We start from the raw sequence: 13,662 nt of genomic DNA, 5'->3' as shown, positions 1-13,662 counted from the left end.
CCCCCTCCCGCTCATCTTTGCACTATGTTTCTATATGACCGTAAGCCTCAGCAGAAGCCTCCATCGGCGTAATGGGGACCCCTACGACGTCCCCGTTGCTCGATCAGCAACGCCTTGTCCATGGGAGTAGGTACAGTGATTAGCCGGCACCGCCTTCCCAGTCCGACGAATCGATCGGGGAGGTCCTTACGGGGAAATGCCTACAGTGTGGTGTACGGGAGCACGGAGGCGACGCTCTCCGGCTGCTTGACGTGGTATATGAAGAAGTCGTAGATGACGGCGGTGCATGAGCCTCCATTGTTAAGCCCCATCCTAACAACGTGGACAGTGAGTCGCTTAACACGGCTTAAAATGTCCATGAATTCCTCGAAATCTTATTGCTCAGCGGCGGTCCGCACCCTGCACCCCCGCTAAGCTGGAGTGGCTCGGGTCTAGGAAGAGGTTAAGATGCTATACGGACTCTTGATCGAATTATAGACCGTCGAGCTCTGGGCGAAAGCGCTGAAACGGCGTTATGCACTGCGCCGTGTGAGACGCGCGGAAACGCACACCACTGAGTCTTTGGTTCTAGACAACCTCGCGCGACTCTCGGCAGACGTGCATGGCGACGGGGAATCCCGCATAGACGGTAAGGGGTAGCACGGGAAGATCAGCGATGGACTCGACCACTTCGTCCGTGCTGTCGGGGCGGTCGCAAGGCCACGGCAGACAGACCTCTTCCTCGTCGTCGGGAATGGTGAGAAGCCATATCTGGAGCCGAATCTCTGTGGGTAGTTTGTCCGTGTTGTGATGCCGCTTGTCTCATGTGTGATGAATTTGGGCGTTTGTGAGATTGTTTATGAAGAAATGAACATGGATGTCGGTACAGGACGTGATTAAAAGTGACAATCACCCTTGATACTACTGTCAGAGCTTCATGCCGATAAAGGCGTTTTGGTGGCATGTGCTGTCCTCGACATCAACCAACCCCTTCGGGGCTGCGGGCCCGAGATGGAATACCGCAGCCATGAAGGGTAGAATTCCCGCTTGGTGAAGAAGTAATATATCCCGGACTCAAACAGAAGAGCCTAGATGAGTCAAAGTCAAGCATATCAATACTGTACGATGAGTGTTCACCGTCGAGGAAAAGGTACAAGGAGCATGGATACGCGCAACTGGGGTGATCTAAGTGGGATCACCAATAGCTCTGGTAATTTCCAGGGACTCCTATAGCTCGAATAAATTAATGAATAGCACCGTTAGAGAAGATGATATTTCCCAAGAATGACAGGAGAGTTAAGCAACTATGGCCGTGGTCGGGGATCCAGAAGCAATGAGTCATGACGGTGCAGAGCGTCTGCTGAAAAAGCCCATTTGGCCTTCATAGAATTGGGCTCAATATTGATTTTTCAATTTATATTTTCCAGTGAATCTTGCTCATATAAATAGTCTCAGAACCTCAACTTGCTGGCCACCAAACACTTGAACCAACAACTTGTACCAACCACTCCTACATCTGCTATCCCTCCACAGACAGGATGCCCATCGATTTGAGACGCGCAAATGTAGCTGCAATACTTCCCATAGCGGCGGCCCTCAGCGACCCATTCCCGGAAAGATGGGGCGCCTTTACTCATGAGCCGGAGATGCGCTTTGACGAGAGGATCACTCCGCCGTGCGCCAAGTGGTACAACAGCGACGGCTCCGTGGACTGGGAGGACCCTGTTCTCTGGATATTTACGAATAGATCTGGCTTCCTCAGATGTGTATGTACGTATATTCCTTTCTTGACACTCATCTTATTGCCACCCTACTATCCGGATTTTGTTAGTTGACCTAGATGTCCGGAATAGAATTCCTTGATTGTCTATCAGGTTGGCAGCTTTTGCACATCATAAATGACATTTCGTAACGATTAATAATGCATAGCGGAAGGGGAACACCGATAGGCAAAGGAGCCACCTTTGAATCAGACCAGTGTATGATTGCGTCTCACAGTTGCGGAGGATATCGACAAGAGAAGATGTAGTAAGGCTTTGACGGCGGCCAGTTGCAGAAACCTCCATCCGGACGACATGCAGGCAGCTCAACGCAGGTTACCTCGGGATATATCAGCCAGAAACTCAAACCCGAGAAAAGTTTCTGGATCAAGCCCCGCGCCTCAACCGCTCGGAATGGGGCTTTTCCGGGGGACGACGACGCTGGCGCTGGGCTCGTCGTGTTGAAGCACAACAGCCCGCGCTGCGCCACGTTCGTCTCGTACGGATGGATTGCCGACTCAATTAACCGTCCCCCAGTTTCTCGACTTCAATAACTGCGACCATGACGGCAGCCACATTGGCAATGTGGCGGCCCGAGGAACCATCGAGGAAGTGCATCAGGAGTGGCGCCATTGTAGACGATATCATTCTGAAGCTGGCCAGGGCTGTCAGATCTTCTTGGCCGTTTTACCTAGGCATCTAGAGCGCTGGAGATTCTCTGTTGATCTTCGATTCTTCTTTTTTTTTTTTTTTTACTTTTTTTCTCCCTTTTTGTTTTGTTTTGTCTTCTCTCTTTCTTCTCTACAGAGATGATGGTAATGTTAGATAGACTAGCTGTGTGAAGAAATGCTGGGAAACATCTCCAAAGACAGCAGCAAGTAGACTAAAAATGATCACACGACATACAAATATAAGCAAGGCTTCATTAATGCTAGAATAAGCGAAGAGACAGGCTTAATGGCCAAGTCAGACCATTATGTGTCTTGGTCGGACAGTAATTGTAGTCTCGACTGTCCCCTGCCCAAATGGTTGATGAGGCCAAACTTGCTGAAACTGCAGCGAGGTGAAATGAAGAGAATATCCTCAAAATGAAGGCATTTATTTCACCATCCATACTCCAGCTCGGTTTTATAATCGTCACTGATGTGTTAGCATTGTTTCGAAAGTACGGCGTTTTCGTGGCCAATCTACCAAGATGGCACTGCCGACAGGCGGCAAGTCGGCGAAACAATGACAGGAAGTTGACGTTACTTAGCCCGCCGGAGGAATTGGTCTCAGTTCAAGAGCACATCATAGGCTATAGAACCGGGCAGATTATGCAACGGGGTGCAGCGTTATTAGGCTAAACAACCCGTCCCGAGGCCGGGGCCGGGGCCAAGGGGCTGGTTTGACAGGTTGTTTATGCGGCTCAGTTTCGTGCATCAGGGTTCCATAGATAGTCGTTAATAAGCGGGAACGTGTTATAGGCGTGATGTGCCATACCGTAGAGTATCTGTGCTAGATAAATTGAGAACCTGGGGTGAAACGCGATCCATGCAAATCTCAAACGCGGGCCTGCTGTTTCAGCTCAAAATACCACGGAAGCTAGAAACACCGCGCGACTCGCTCCGCCATCGTGGCCTGGCTATTCAGATGGTACAAATAGAGGATAATGTAACTATTTAAAATAAAATTGCAAGAGTCATGGGAAAGGTTGTAGTGTTATGCGAGGCATTACATGCCTATAGTAGTGCTCGCTCGACTGTTCATCACGAGGACTGAAGGATACAGCAGGTTGCCCAGGTTGAACTTGCCATCCGACGATACAATACGATACGATACAAATCGCCCGTCGCTGGTCGACGTACCATTGGCGCTTCGGAAATAACGATTCTTCAGCCGCAGGATGGCGTGCATCAACCTCCTTCGCGCAGTTCGCCTTTTGGTGTGTGGGCTTTGCCTGCTGCTGGGCACAGTACAGGTGGCTTTGGCTCAGGACAGCTCCCTCTACAATGAGCTGGAAGACTTGAGCAGCGGGGAGGATTCGGTACGATTTCCTCAAGTACGCGACGTGCAATTACGGCGGACGTACATGGCGCTGGTCAGCATGTTCAGCGACGCCTCCCGGGAAGCCGCCGACAGGTACGGGTGCTCGGAGCTGAGAATGCTCTCAAACGACCTGGACAGCCACATTCGCACCGTCAACGACAACACGGAAAAGCCCGACCGTCTGGAGCTGAAAAGGAGGGCCGCTCCGGAGGAGAACGACAACTCAGGCGAGGAGCGGGAGAGCATGGTCACAAGGGTCTTGTCAGAACTCGCCTTCGTCACCACCAACAATGGCCATGATACGGAACAAAAATCAACAGCGGCACAACACCCGGCAGCTGCGAAGAGAGGACTTCTCAGCGGTATCGGCAAGCTTCTCGGCGGTGGTGATGGAGACGCCGGAGCCGACAGCGCCGCCGTCGAGGGAATGGGCAAGGCCATGGGCGGCATCTTCAACAAGCTCCTCTCCGCGACCGGCAGCGGCCTCGCCGGCGCGGGCTTCTTCGGCGGCGTCGGCATCGGCGAGGGCGCCGCCCAGGGCCTGAACCTCAGCACCCCCGACAAGACCAAGACGCTCGGCGCGCAGGTCGCGCAGGAGAACGGCATGAAAAGCTCCGGCCTCAACCCCATCATCCAAAACGCCGCCATGGGCCTGACCGCCACCGCCCTCCGCGCCGTCACCGGCAGCGGCGTCCTGAACGCGCTGCAGCTGCCCTCCCTCGCCGACGCCGCCGACGCCCTCGGCAGCGGCATCGGCAGTGGCGGCGCCGTGGGTCTAGGTCTCAGCAAGAGTGCGGGCATGTCGCCCGCGGCGCTGAACAGCTCCGGCCTGGTGGGCGGTATCGGCGCGCTGGGGTTTGGCGCTACACGCGCGCTCACGTCAAACGTCAACTTCTCCGCGCTGCTGCCGGCCGCCGGTGGGTTGGACATCGGCCGCATCGCGCTGACGACGGGCCAGGGCATCGGCGCCGGCGCGGCGGGCGGGCTGAAGCTCACCAAGACGGACGCGGGGCCGCCGCTGCCGGCGAGCAACGCGGACATACCCGGCATCGCGGGCACCTTTGCGTTCGGCCTCAGCAAGGCGCTCGCGGGCAGCCTCAACGTCAGCGCGCAGAGCCTCGGCGCGATGCTGCCGCCGGTCGACTTCGCGTCCGCCGCGCTGAGCGTCGGCGACGGCATTGGTTCCGGCGCGGCGCTCGGCCTGAAGCTGACCCAGAACGACACCAGCGGGTTCGGCACCCCGGCGGCGCCAGCAGCCGCAGCAGCGGGTGGCCCGATCGACCTGTCCAAGATTGCGGGTACCCTGGCGTTTGGCGTCAGCAAGAGCCTGACGGGGTCGCTCAACGCGAGCGGCGCGAGCCTGTCGAGCCTGATCCCGGCGGACGCGGACGTCGGGGGCATCATCCTCGGCGCGGGCCGCGGCATCGGCAGCGGCGCCTCGGCCGGTCTCGGCCTCTCGGACCTGGCCGGCAGCCTCACCAACAACAACAACAACAACAACAACAACAACAAGAACCTGAGCGCCCGCGCCGACCCGGCAAACCCGCTGGCAGACGTGGCCGGGTTGGTGGAAAAGTTCACCTTTGGCCTCAGCAACTCCTTCACGGACAAGATCAACCTCACCTCGCAGGTCAAGAACCTCGCGGGCGCGCTGCCCTCGGTGGACCTCGGCGCGACCGTTTCGGGCGTCGGGTCCGGGCTCGGCCTCGGCATCGCCAAGGGCCTGGACCTGGGCAACAAGGCGGTCGTGCCCCCGCCGAAGCCGACCTCGTTCAAGGACCTGCCGGAGCTGGCGGCGACGTTTGCGTTTGGGCTGAGCGACTCGTTGGTGGGCCAGCTCAACGTCACAGGGCTGACCAAGGAGCTGGTCAAGAACGCGGGCGGGCTGGCGGCCCAGTTTGCGACGCCGGTGGCGTCCGGCCTCGGGAAGGGCATTGGTATCGGCGCGGCCGTCGGCCTGGGGCTACAGCCCGAGTCGGCCATCACGCCGCCCGCCAAGGACGCGGCGGCAGGGACGGAGGGTAGCGACGCCATGGGCGGCATCGACGCGGAGGGGCTCTCGCAGAGCTTCGCTGCGTCGCTGACGTCGGGCCTGCTGGCGAACAACACCGCCGGCGAGCTCCTCAAGAGCGTGTCCGGCAGCGGCGGCAGCGGTACGGACGGCGGCGGCATCGGCTCGCTCCTCGCCAACGTGGACGTGCCGCGGGTGGCCAACGGTCTGGCGCGCGGCTTGCTGACCGGCGCGGGAGACGGCGTGCAGGCGCTCGGCGGCATCGACGCCATCATCAAGGGCAGCGCAGTGGCGCCCGCGGGGGCCATCCCGGAGACAAAGGTCGACTTCAACGACTCTGCCAACGGCGCGGCCATCGGTCTCGGCCAGGGTCTGGGTACGTCCGGCGTCGTCACCCTGCAGAAGCTACTGGCCAAGGGCCTCGGCTCGAACAGCTCGAGCAACCCACAGCGACGGGACCTGGCCGTCTTCGGTCGTCGGCAGGAGGATGATGGCGCCGGCGCGCCGCTCAACCTGAGCCGTCTGGTGGATGCGTCGGCCGTCTCGACAATCGGGCAAAAGGGCATCGACGTGCTGACGTGCGACGGCGTCGCGGGTCTGTTCCTTCTCGCGCTGGGGCTGCAGAAGAGCGGCACCGTGTCGCTGGAGACGCCGAGCGGGAACACGCTGGAGACGCTCAAGTCACTCATCCCAAAGGGCATCATCGAGGTGGAATCGCGGGGAAACACGTTTTCCATTGACGGCACGCAGCTCGCAGACAAGCTGGGACAGTCGGCTCTGAGCCTGGCGTCGACGCTGACCATCAATGGTCGCCCGGTTGTTACGTATGCGGTGCTCCTGGCGCTTCACAGTAAGTTCATCTCACCCGGCGGTCCGAGTATTGTGTTGAGCTAACATGGGATACAATAGTCGTCATTGCCGTTCTTGCCTTGTATATTATTTGGCCTCTGGTCCTGACCTTTGGCAGCATGCAGACAATGGCTGCACGCTTTCGCATCCCGGTGCTTCTCACTAGGCGGACTGCCAAGGCGAGCAAGATATTCCGACTCTTTGTTTTGCCGCCGTCTCTGCTTCTCATTCTCATTTTTGGCGTCCTGTCCGGTGCAGCAAAAGGCCACTTCCGCACAGCCCATGGTGTAAGCCGCATGTCCCGGTCCAATGCAATCATCGCACTATGCTAACGGTTTTCTCACTTGGTAGATTCTCAGTCTCTTCACGCTCATCTTTGCTATTGCTGCGGTTGCTCTTTCCTTCATCGCCAAGCCAACGCAGCTCACCTCCGGCGACCCGATGTCGTTGACCGTCAAGCCGAACCTCGTGACGTGGGCCTCGCACGCCTGCAACCAGGTCCTTCTCGCGCTGCTCCTCCCAACAGCCACCACCGGCTTCACAGACCTGAACAGCGTGACGCTCTGCCTCACCCGCTCGATCGTGTCGCTCGAGCTGGCCGTGGGTCTCGGAATGGGCCTCGTGTTCGTCTTTTTGCTCGGCCAGTACACCAGCTCACTTGAAATGCTCCTCCTTATTACGGGGAACAGGGCTGCAAGGACCAACATGCTCGTCAAGGTGGCGAGTCCGCCTGAGGTGGTGACTGGCGTCGAGATCGGGCCACCGGTTCTTCGAAGCGCCAGCCCCGTCAATTTCAACGGCATGGAAAGTCGGGAGAATATCACCGGCGAAGAACCGAAAAATTTTATATAATAGGGAAGGGGGCCAATGGTCAAGGGAGGCATGTGTGATTTAGTTCTCTGCAGGTGCAGCAGTCCATTGTATAGTTCATATTCAAAAACCATCAACGACTTGATGTCGATTTGGATTGGCCATGTTGTCGTCAACGATTTTATTCAAAAGTTCCAGTAATGACCAAAAATATTCTTTGACTACGCTAATGCAGGCAGTGTGCTCTTCGTAGACATTGCAGTCCAGTCGAGTCACCCACATTTCAGCGAGTGTTGCAGACAGAGGCCAAGAAAATTAATACTTGTTAATCAATTTTGTATTTATTAAATTTATTTACTAACACTCGGCCACGAGAAATATGGGCAATTATTGGCGCACAAAAGAACTCAATGCTGCAGGTTAGTGAGTGAGGTGCCAATATTTCCTCATTAGGCAATTCCCGGATCGAACCCGCAGCCTCCTGCAGCTCGAGATGGCCTTTGACTCCAATACTCTAATCGGAGCCTCTTTAAACTGCATAAATGCCGCTTTTGCCCTTTTACGGCCTCGCCCGATTTGTCCTTCAATGTCTCCCTAGACGGGCGAAAATACCGGATCGAGGCCTGGCCGCTGTGCGCCATGATGCAACACACCGAGACCTGCCTAACATGAACACTCGCGGGGCAACGGGGCAATTACAGCTCGGAGACATTTTTGTCCCCATTAACTTTGTCCCGCTTCCTTTTTCTCTCCTTTTGGCACTATGACGCTACTATAGAGCTACTTGACTGACTGCATCTATAGACTCTGTAGACTCATACGAGATGCCGCTACCTTGTCCTGGGGTCGCGAAGTTACAAACGACCTTGTCAGTATGTTTGGTTCATACATTGTGATAGATCTCGCGCAATAAATATAATTTATATCATCTAGAAACACAAATGGGTCGTATTATCTGCTCCGGCCTCGTAGTTACGCAATCAGGCTACGTCGGGGCCGAGGCTGCATTATACACACACCAACCCATTATATAACCCTCCCGATCGCTGCCTTCAGTCGAGGCTGAGAATAACCGACCCTCTATCAAGGAATTAGCCCTTTTCTGCAACTATGAAGCTGTCCTCACTTGCCAAGCTCTACTTCGTCGCCGCGCCCGTCCAGGCCGGGCTCGTCTCCTTCGCCGTGCCAAAGACCATTCGGCACGGCGATGACATCACAGTCACCGTCACCATGAACAGCGAGCCTGGATACACCTGGGACTACGTTCTGGAGCTCTCGGGGACCGACAACTCGCTGCCGTTTGGTTATCTCGGCGGGCGACCCTTTGCGGCGATTGACTTGACAAGCAAGTTTATAGAGCGCCGACCCACCGGAAGAAAACTAACCAACATTGTCCGAACAGAGGCTCCCCTTGGAGAGAGCAACTATACGATTAGCACGGAGTCTTTGTCGATCGGAAATGGCGAGAATGCCGTCGTCAGGGGAGCGGTGCATGGTACGAGGGGGGTGATGGGGATGGTCGTGACAAACTTCAAAGAGGCCAGTGCGAAGGGGGGCAGCGAGACGAGCAGGGAATACGCCGTTTCCAAGAATATTTACAAGCCTTCTTCCTAGGTCTAAAGTTGTGCAGTAAACTGGATCATATATGGGCGCCACCTTAGTAAGGCGTACCATGTGGTGCAGGCAACAGTATAACATGGAGGAAGCGCAATGTTGACATGGAGATTTTGAAATACATGCAGCTACTAAACACTGCGAATATGAACGGAGCGAGGAAATTGTACATAGCTCAGCGATTTGGCACGAACCATTCTTACGGCGGGTTCACCAGCCATGACCGTGATACTTGCCGCTTCTCAGAACTGACATTGTTCGTTGAAAAGTAGATGCCCTTGTACATTAGCAGATGTCATAAATGCCGTCTGGCTCTCATTCCTCCCCCCAAGGTCCAACTCCAGGCCCCTTGAACAGCTTGCCGCCCTTCCACACCCATTTGATCACCTCGCCCCTCTGCAGCACCTTGACGTCCTCGGCCGGGTTCTCCGTCAGGCCCAGCACGTCCGCGTCGTAGCCCACCTTCAGCTGCCCGGACCTCGGCCCCTGCCTCCCCAGCGTCAGCGGCGCCGTCGCCGTCGCCGCCTTGAGTGCCTGCAGGTTCGTCAGCCCCGCCTCCACGCCGTGCTGGATCTCCACGCCGCGCACGCCCCCCGGCACCGTGTCCGTGCCCATCGCGATCCTCACGCCCGCCGCCACCGCCAGCCTGTACGCCGCCAGCTGCCGCGCGTCCACCATCTCCAGCTTCTCGCGCACCTTGCGCGGCAGCTGGTCCTTGAACTCGAGCAGGTTGGTCACCGCACGGCGCGTGGGCACGTAGATGACGCCGCGCTCCTTCATCAGCGCGACGCACTCCTCGTCGGCGAAGGAGCCGTGCTCGATGGTGGTGACGCCGGCGTGGATGGACGCGAGGATGCCGGCTTTGGCGTGGCAGTGCGCGGCGACGGCGCGGCCCATGCGCCGCGCCTCGTCGACGAGCGCGTGCATCTCGTCGGCGCTGAACTGCGCGGCGTCGGGGTCGTCGTCGAGGGACACGACGCCGCCGGTGGCCATGATCTTTATGCACCGCGCGCCGCGGCGCACCTGCAGCCGCACTGCCTTGCGACACTCGTCCGGCCCGTCGGCGAGCACCGCGGTCTGGTCGCAGAAGAAGCCCGGGCGCACGCTGCCGACGCCCATGCGCAGCAAGGCGTCGCCGGGCGGCATGTTGAACTGGTCGCCGTGGCCGGCCGTCTGGCTGATGTACGCGCCGGCGCTGTAGACGCGCGGGCCGGGGATGGCGCCGTCGTCGATGGCCGCAGCCAGCTCGCAGCCGAGCCCGCCGCAGTCGCGCATCGACGTGTAGCCCATCTGCAGCGCGCGCCAGCACTCGCGGCCGAGGCGCGCGCCCTGCGTGGCAGGGTGCTCGGCGAGCGGCCCGTACGTCCACGTCTTGGCCGCCTGTTCCGGGTCCTCGCTGGCGGCGCCAAAGTGCACGTGCACATCCCAGAGGCCGGGCATCATGTATGGCACGTGCTGGAGCCGGTGCCGGGCCTCCCGGTACGACGGGGGAATGCGGTCGCGCGGCCCGACCCAGACGATGATCGCCGACTCCACGACGATGGCGCTGTCTGGGAGAGGCTCGCCGTCGCCGGGGATCAGGAGGTCGGACGTGATGATTGTGTAAAACTTTCTGGAGGCGGCTCGCGCAGATGTGCAGTCATCGTCGTCGTATTCATGGCGCTGCGAGCTGCGCAATGAGGCAGGCGAGATCCCAAGACAGCGCATCGCCGACGACAACTGCTTATGGCTCGGGCGGCTCTCCGTGCGGGGAGGCTCTCGCGCAAGCGGCTCCTGGGCCGCGGGGGCGTTGGCCGGTGCGCCGTATGTCGTAACAGCTCGACGAGTCATTTATTCCGATGTGATTCAAATTCGCAATCGGGATCGAAAGGAAAAGGAGAATATGGTGTCGAATGTCATGATGAAGGACAAGACTCAATGCTCCTCGGCGATGGCGACGTGGCCGTTGTCAGCCGCAGCCTTACCCCAATCTCAGGCTGGATTGCTTGGCCTTCATCTCGGCGACCTGCCAGTCTCGGCGATGGTTATCAAGGTCTTGACAGGGGCGTCAATCGTAATTGGTCGCGGGGTCGACAAATCTTGCGAATGATACGATGCGCGATGGAGGAACCTGGCAAGGAGGGTGGTTGCGGAGGAGCGTTTGTTCTGGCCAAGCCAGCAACCCACCACCAGCCAGTCATCCATCTCCAACCATTGCGATTGCGAGAACCAACCACAAAAAGATCCTACTACGGGGTGAGAAGAAAAGTACGAGAGTAGTCTTGGCATGTAACTGCCTGGGCAAACTTGACAGATGAGAAAGGGTACCCAACAATGCATGGCGGATGGTTCCGAGAGGGGTGCCGGAGGTGGTGTCCGTTGTTGGGAGACGCTCACCACACCATGGAAGGCAGGCAGATTAAACAAAGGCAATGCTCCGTAAAACTGCTTGGTTGCGTCCACCGTGTTAAGCATTTCCTTTTCCTCTATCTAAATACTGCTGTTCACGTTCGCGCAATCATGTGCATTTCCTGTGCAGTGCATTTTTGCTCCAGGGTAGGAGCTGAGCAGCCTGTGGCCACTGTACGCCTTTGGCGACAATGCGTCGAGGCAAACAACGACTGGGCTGTGCCGTTCGTCAAGTTAACAGTACTACCTAACTCGGTTTTGGCAATGTTTTGTCTCCTTTAGATGACGAGGAGGGGTAAGCAACCTCAAAGGTGGCGCGTTTACAAGTGCCAACTACAACAAGGGTTGCCAACGTTACAAATTTTTGATCGAGGTTTGAGAACCTATCCACGACCTTGAATTTCTGCACATTCATTGTACATTTCCCTTGGAGATGTTATTGTTCGTCCCATTCTTTGCACTCCGTGGCACCGCAGCATGCTGTTTGGCCTCGAGCCAATTCGAGCCATTTCCCATCTCCGTTGACATGGCTTCCGAATCCGAGTTATCCGTCACCTACGTGCGAACAGAAGTGAGAAAACCATTTACTGAGGTTGCGCGTACCTCTTACCGCGGCAGAACCGATGCTGCAATGACCGGCGCCAAATTCGAGCGGCTGTACAACGTCAGAACAGCCGAAGAGCTCACACTGGCGCAGCAAGACACAACAGCACGCTGCGGCCATCGGACGACCCTGCGACTGCATAGCTTTTCGCGACAAGTGTTAGGCTCGTCGCGTCGCTTAATGACCGCTATATGGAGACCATCGACAGGCATTGGGGTGGGAAGCCGCCGGTGAAGGAAATGACACTGGCAGAGCTGGATGCCGAGTACAAAGCCATGGAACGACTAGAATACTCTTCGGAGCAAGTGGAGGAGTTGTTGAATGCTATCGCCAACGACTTTATCAAATGGCATGCAGGCTTCTGTTTGAGCAAACATGATTAGATTATGCTCCTGCATGCTAATTAAATGATATTCGCACTCATTTGTTAGGAAACAAATGGGCGTATTTTTCCGGCGTTCTGTTGTCAACATGATCATTTCCATCATTTTTCATAGTTCAATTAACATCAATTATTTTGTCTTCTTTCATACAAACTGTGCTTAGAGTATAGCTAGTAGTGGCCTCACCGGGCTGCTCCTAGTGTTGCCTTCCGCGTCTGTAGAGTTGGAGCAGCCGCGCTTTTCATAGGACAAGAACTGTTTGCTCTCTTGCCTTTTATTTTCTGATCTTCTCGGGTTTTCCCTCCTTCGACACGTAGCATCTGTAATCTGAAGAAATGCCAAGAGGCCGAGAACACCCAAGACTCGACGCCACCATCCAAGGATGCGCAACCAACACTGGAAAGAACAGTCACACCACGGTGGCTCCCAAAGGGCAGGTAACTCTACGATTTTCGGAGCGGAATGTCAATTTGGAAAAGTCTGGTACTGATTCGAGGTCATTCACTGGCCGCCTGATGCCGATGCATCAAGTTATCCAGACCTCAACCTGTGAGATGGAATTCTCATGGTCCACTGCTTTTCAAAGCAGCTGCCCATGAATGCACAAGTTGACACGAGAAAGATGGGAACTTCGATGGCTGAATTTTGCTGCAAAGCACAGTTAAGTCCGACCGCATGTCCTTGAGCTGCACTTGGGTGTAAGGCGGTGGCATGTTGTCGGCAACGTGGAAGAGATCTTCTATAGGATTTCTATCCCCAAGGTGGGCTGTTAAGGAATAGGGTAGAAGAAGCGAGCTTTTCTGTATGCGCGTTGCGCTCAAAGACTTGCCGAGGCTGCTTTCCCCTGATTCATCACCACACCAAGCCTTTTGAGCTGTGATTCTGGCACAAAACGGTCTTTTGACCTGCGACGCATGAGGAATGAGCCAAGGTATTGTTTACCAAAGTCTCTTTTGTCCAGTTCAGTATGTCCAACGCAGAACGTGCTGTGCCACACAACTCTCAAGCCACAACCCGTCAACAGGTGCACGTGCCATTACGTGAAAGCTGCTGCAAACAAGCTTAGCTTCTCCACTTGCAGCGCAAGTCACCCGCCACAAGCTGGCACCACAACTCCGCCCGAGGAAGGGTAGCCCACGCAACCACCCATCATCACCTCTCGCATCTCGAAGCCCATCGACTACATACCTTGCCACGATCTTCACGAGACGATTGAGACCGGATATCTTATTCTAT

The 13,662-nt window shown here is 56.5% G+C and overlaps 3 protein-coding genes across 3 annotated transcripts; 2 read left to right on the top strand and 1 right to left on the bottom strand.

Moving 5' to 3' along the window:
* Positions 1-3,624: 3,624 nt before the first annotated feature.
* Positions 3,625-7,479, top strand: ISF_00325 (hypothetical protein; the record flags this gene model as incomplete). The annotated part of the gene is made up of 3 exons (XM_018843932.1): positions 3,625-6,628; positions 6,688-6,914; positions 6,979-7,479. 3 exons carry the CDS (start codon positions 3,625-3,627, stop codon positions 7,477-7,479), a joined length of 3,732 nt encoding a protein of 1,243 aa, XP_018708382.1.
* A 1,068-nt stretch (positions 7,480-8,547) lies between these two features.
* ISF_00324 (hypothetical protein) lies at positions 8,548-9,051 on the top strand (the record flags this gene model as incomplete). Its single annotated transcript, XM_018843931.1, has 1 exon — positions 8,548-9,051. One exon carries the CDS (start codon positions 8,548-8,550, stop codon positions 9,049-9,051), a length of 504 nt encoding a protein of 167 aa, XP_018708381.1.
* A 315-nt stretch (positions 9,052-9,366) lies between these two features.
* ISF_00323 (amidohydrolase) lies at positions 9,367-10,881 on the bottom strand (the record flags this gene model as incomplete). The annotated part of the gene is made up of 1 exon (XM_018843930.1): positions 9,367-10,881. The coding sequence occupies one exon, from the start codon at positions 10,879-10,881 to the stop codon at positions 9,367-9,369; it is 1,515 nt and encodes a 504-aa protein (XP_018708380.1).
* Positions 10,882-13,662: the final 2,781 nt, after the last annotated feature.

The sequence above is a fragment of the Cordyceps fumosorosea genome (genome assembly GCF_001636725.1).
Source record: "Cordyceps fumosorosea ARSEF 2679 chromosome Unknown scaffold_1, whole genome shotgun sequence".
NCBI classification, from domain to species: Eukaryota; Fungi; Ascomycota; class Sordariomycetes; order Hypocreales; family Cordycipitaceae; genus Cordyceps; species Cordyceps fumosorosea.
This window is presented reverse-complemented; position numbering and strand designations above follow the sequence as displayed.